General features: G+C 42.3%; 1 protein-coding gene across 1 annotated transcript; it reads left to right on the top strand.

Annotated features, from left to right (window-relative positions):
- Window positions 1–353: 353 nt before the first annotated feature.
- Window positions 354–3,526, top strand: SARC_13506 (hypothetical protein; the record flags this gene model as incomplete). Its single annotated transcript, XM_014292362.1, has 4 exons — window positions 354–521; window positions 1,452–1,594; window positions 2,215–2,404; window positions 3,248–3,526. Exons 1-4 carry the CDS (start codon window positions 429–431, stop codon window positions 3,524–3,526), a joined length of 705 nt encoding a protein of 234 aa, XP_014147837.1. The 5' UTR covers window positions 354–428.
- Window positions 3,527–3,562: the final 36 nt, after the last annotated feature.

The raw sequence follows: 3,562 nt of genomic DNA on the forward strand, positions 1-3,562 counted from the left end.
TATATATATAGTTATATTAAATAAATAATATATATATATGTGTGTGTTTCTGCGCATATATATATATATATATCTTTATATATATATATTTATATATATATATGTGTGTGTGTGTCTGTATATGTCTTTATATGTATATATATAACTATATATATCCTTATTTGTTCTTTAGCGTCGTTTGTGTTGTGTATTTATATGTTTGATTTTTTTAAATTCATATCTCGTGCAATAAGCTTTAGTATTTTTCAGGCATACTTTAGCACTTGCGTGTTCGCACACTTCATAAATATAATACTTTCGTTAGGCTGTTTCTCTCACACTGCTACCCATACTTTGTACTTGTACAGGATCCGGAAACACTCAAAGCGGAGGCAGGGAATGCACTTACACAGCAGCAGAAGGAATACGAACGGGAGCAGAACTTGCTCATGCAAACTTCAAAGAAGAAAGATATCATAGCATTCACAGAACCCCCGCCAGAGCTGGAGTTTAGCGTAACTGTACCCACCATCTCTGCACAGGTCTGTCATATGTAATTGAGTAGCATGGTTGTTTTTGCGATCTCTTACAATGTACGTAAAACATTGGATCTCCAGCCAATCTGGGTTGTTGCGGATAGTCTAATGTTTTTAAGTGATATGAACACTATGACATATATTGATTACCGATGGTTTCGAAGAGATTAATGCGGTCGTTGGGAGTCTGGGTAGTTTTTATATATGATGGAAGGTCGATCTGAACACAGTGTATCAGCTAGTGGTTGTATCAATCAAGTCGGTTTGCAACTGTGCACATTCAATTGTATTCTCAATAGGTTTAAACGTCTCGTCCCTAGGAGGTTGTGGGTGTGCTGGAATCAGGTTCAGATTTGAAATTGGGTCTTAGTCGTGTTACTTGTGGTTACGCAACATTCCCGCCTGGATGTGGTGCCTGCGTATTGGACATGTGCAGTATGCAGTGTTGCTCGCGAACTTGAGATCTTTACCTAATCTTGTCAGCATCGATCCCGGGGGGGTTTTTTAACTGATATTTTAATTGGTGGCGTTTTTGATCGACACATGGAGATAGAGGCAGTGCTTGTAGTGTATACATTTATATTCGCCGCAGGTGTGTGCTATAGAGCTATAAGGCTCATGCTCGGGTCAGATCGAGTTGACCGTATCTGTAAGCTACGAACAAACGTACATCGTTTCTTATTGTATATTTATTTAACTGTATCATTCGAAGCTGAGATAGAATTGTACACGCGAAAACCTGATAAGCTTACTGATTTATTCAATCTGAAAAATGTGTTTGGGGAAAGTTCCTTCCTCCAGACATTCCGCACGTGAACGTAGCAGGATATGTAGTCAATACAAACAGTATATCTCATCATGAACACACGTTTGAATATTCCTTGGGTATGTGATCTCACCATCTATACTCTCCCCTTTCGCTTTCAACATTTTCAGGATATTGCCATTGTTAAGTTGACGGCTCAGTTTGTGGCCAAGAACGGCAAAGGCTTTCTGCAGTCGCTGATGCAACGAGAGGTCCGCAACTACCACTTTGATTTTCTCAAGCCCCACCATTCACTCTTCTTCTACTTCACCAAGTAAGTGTACTTGTCCAAGTAGACTGTACTAGAAGGTTAGTAAGCTGTGTAGCGCTAACTGTGCACTGCGATAGGAATAGGATGTTCTGTGACCTCGATCGCACACGGAGGTTTGGATCAGTATACTTAGCCGCATACTCACCAACGGACTGTTTATACATCGTGTTTGCCAATACACTCCCATGCATGACACTGTCTATCTTTCATTGTTTGAATGACTTTGACACCGAGTTGCGGATCTCTAAACACGATTCGTGGTTTATTGTCTGGGTATCGACGATTAATTGTCTGGGTATCGATGGTTTAATGTCTGGGTATCGACGATTAATTGTCTGGGTATTGATGGTTTACTGTCTGGGTATCGACGGTTTATTGTCTGGGTATCGATGGTGTATTGTCTGGGTATCGATGGCTTATTGTATGGGTATCGATGGTTTATTGTCTGGGTATCGATGGTGTATTGCCTGGGTATAGATGTCTTAGACATCTCCTGGCTACGTGTAAGTTTATCTGTAAGTGTATCGTGGGTAGTTGACTAAGTATAGATTCAGATTTCTCAGAGCAGTACACACAAGCGTTGGAACGCTCACTCTACTATGTTGATTGCTTACTACTATCAGGCTAGTTGAACAGTACACGAAAGTAATGTTACCACCTAAAGGCACCAAAGAAGTTCTGCAGAAGGATGGGAAAAGCCCATACAACGCTCTGGGACGCGTCGAACACAGACTCAACTGGAAGAAGCAGGAGAACGCGAAGAAAGAAGCGGCAAACAAGGATGTGGAGAACGAACGGAAAGCCTTCTTATCTGTATGTCGTCATTTGCGTATCAGGGTCGGATTAGGCCCATGAGTGCGTGTGTGCGTGTGTGCGTGTGTATTCTATGTATAGGCTGCAAACACCTGTCTCCCACATAGGCAGCGTCTATTAGTTCTTCTCCTGATAGCCGATCAATCTGTCGTCACCCTCTGCCATTGGTCTGGTATGAGCCCACACCTTAGTTGAGCTACAACAGTTGTAATGAACGTTTTCTGCGGAAGTAAAAGGTGCTATGCGATTGTCCTCTTCTGTGGATTACTAGTTGGTATTACCGGTGTTAGTGCGGTTTTGCCCACAACACCGCGTCCCCTTCTGACGGGCAGATTAATTTGGTAGATCTGCCAGTTGGATTGACGACCTTTAATTTTCACCATGTGTATAGTTAGTCACATGTGTGTGGCTTATCTCATGTGTGTAGTTTATCTCATGTGCGTGGTTTGTCTCATGTGTGTGGTTTGTCTCATGTGTGTAGTTTATCTCATGTGTGGTTTATCTCATGTGTGGTTTATCTCATGCGTGTAGTTTATCTCATGTGAGTGGTTTTTCTCACGTGTGTAGTTTATCTCATGTGTGTAGTTTATCTCATGTGTGTGGTTTATCTTCACGTTGCATGAGCTCTGTCTTGGCTGAGTGCAGGATTCGATATCTGCATCTGAAATGCATGTTCGTACCCGTTTACACTCGCAGATCAATTGCGCCGATTTCGTAGTGGTAGCTCTCCCTCTTCAGTATCTTTTCTGTTAATTTATCTTCGTTCACATATGAGTATATCTTTCCCACATCACAGGTAGTTGTATCATCTGATTCCTTTCCATTTCCGCTTCACAATCACAGATTAATTGGGCCGATTTTGTAGTAGTCGAAACAGTCCCATTCGCCGAAGACGATACATCTGAACTGCCGCCGCCAGTCAACAGACAGACCATTGCACAGCGCATACTGGACCAAGAGCGACTGCAGACCAAGAAGAAGGCACCCGCAGCTGAACTAGTACCCGAAGCCGAGGCGGAGAATGAAGGCGAGAATGCGGAGGAGAACGAAGCCGATGTTGAGGAGGTGGAGATGGAGATGGAAGATGGTACGAGAGCGTGGATTGTTATGTGCGTCTTCTGATGATGATGTGTGAGTATATATATATATATATATATT

Source organism: Sphaeroforma arctica (assembly GCF_001186125.1).
Source record: "Sphaeroforma arctica JP610 unplaced genomic scaffold supercont1.3370, whole genome shotgun sequence".
NCBI lineage: Eukaryota > Ichthyosporea > Ichthyophonida > Sphaeroforma > Sphaeroforma arctica.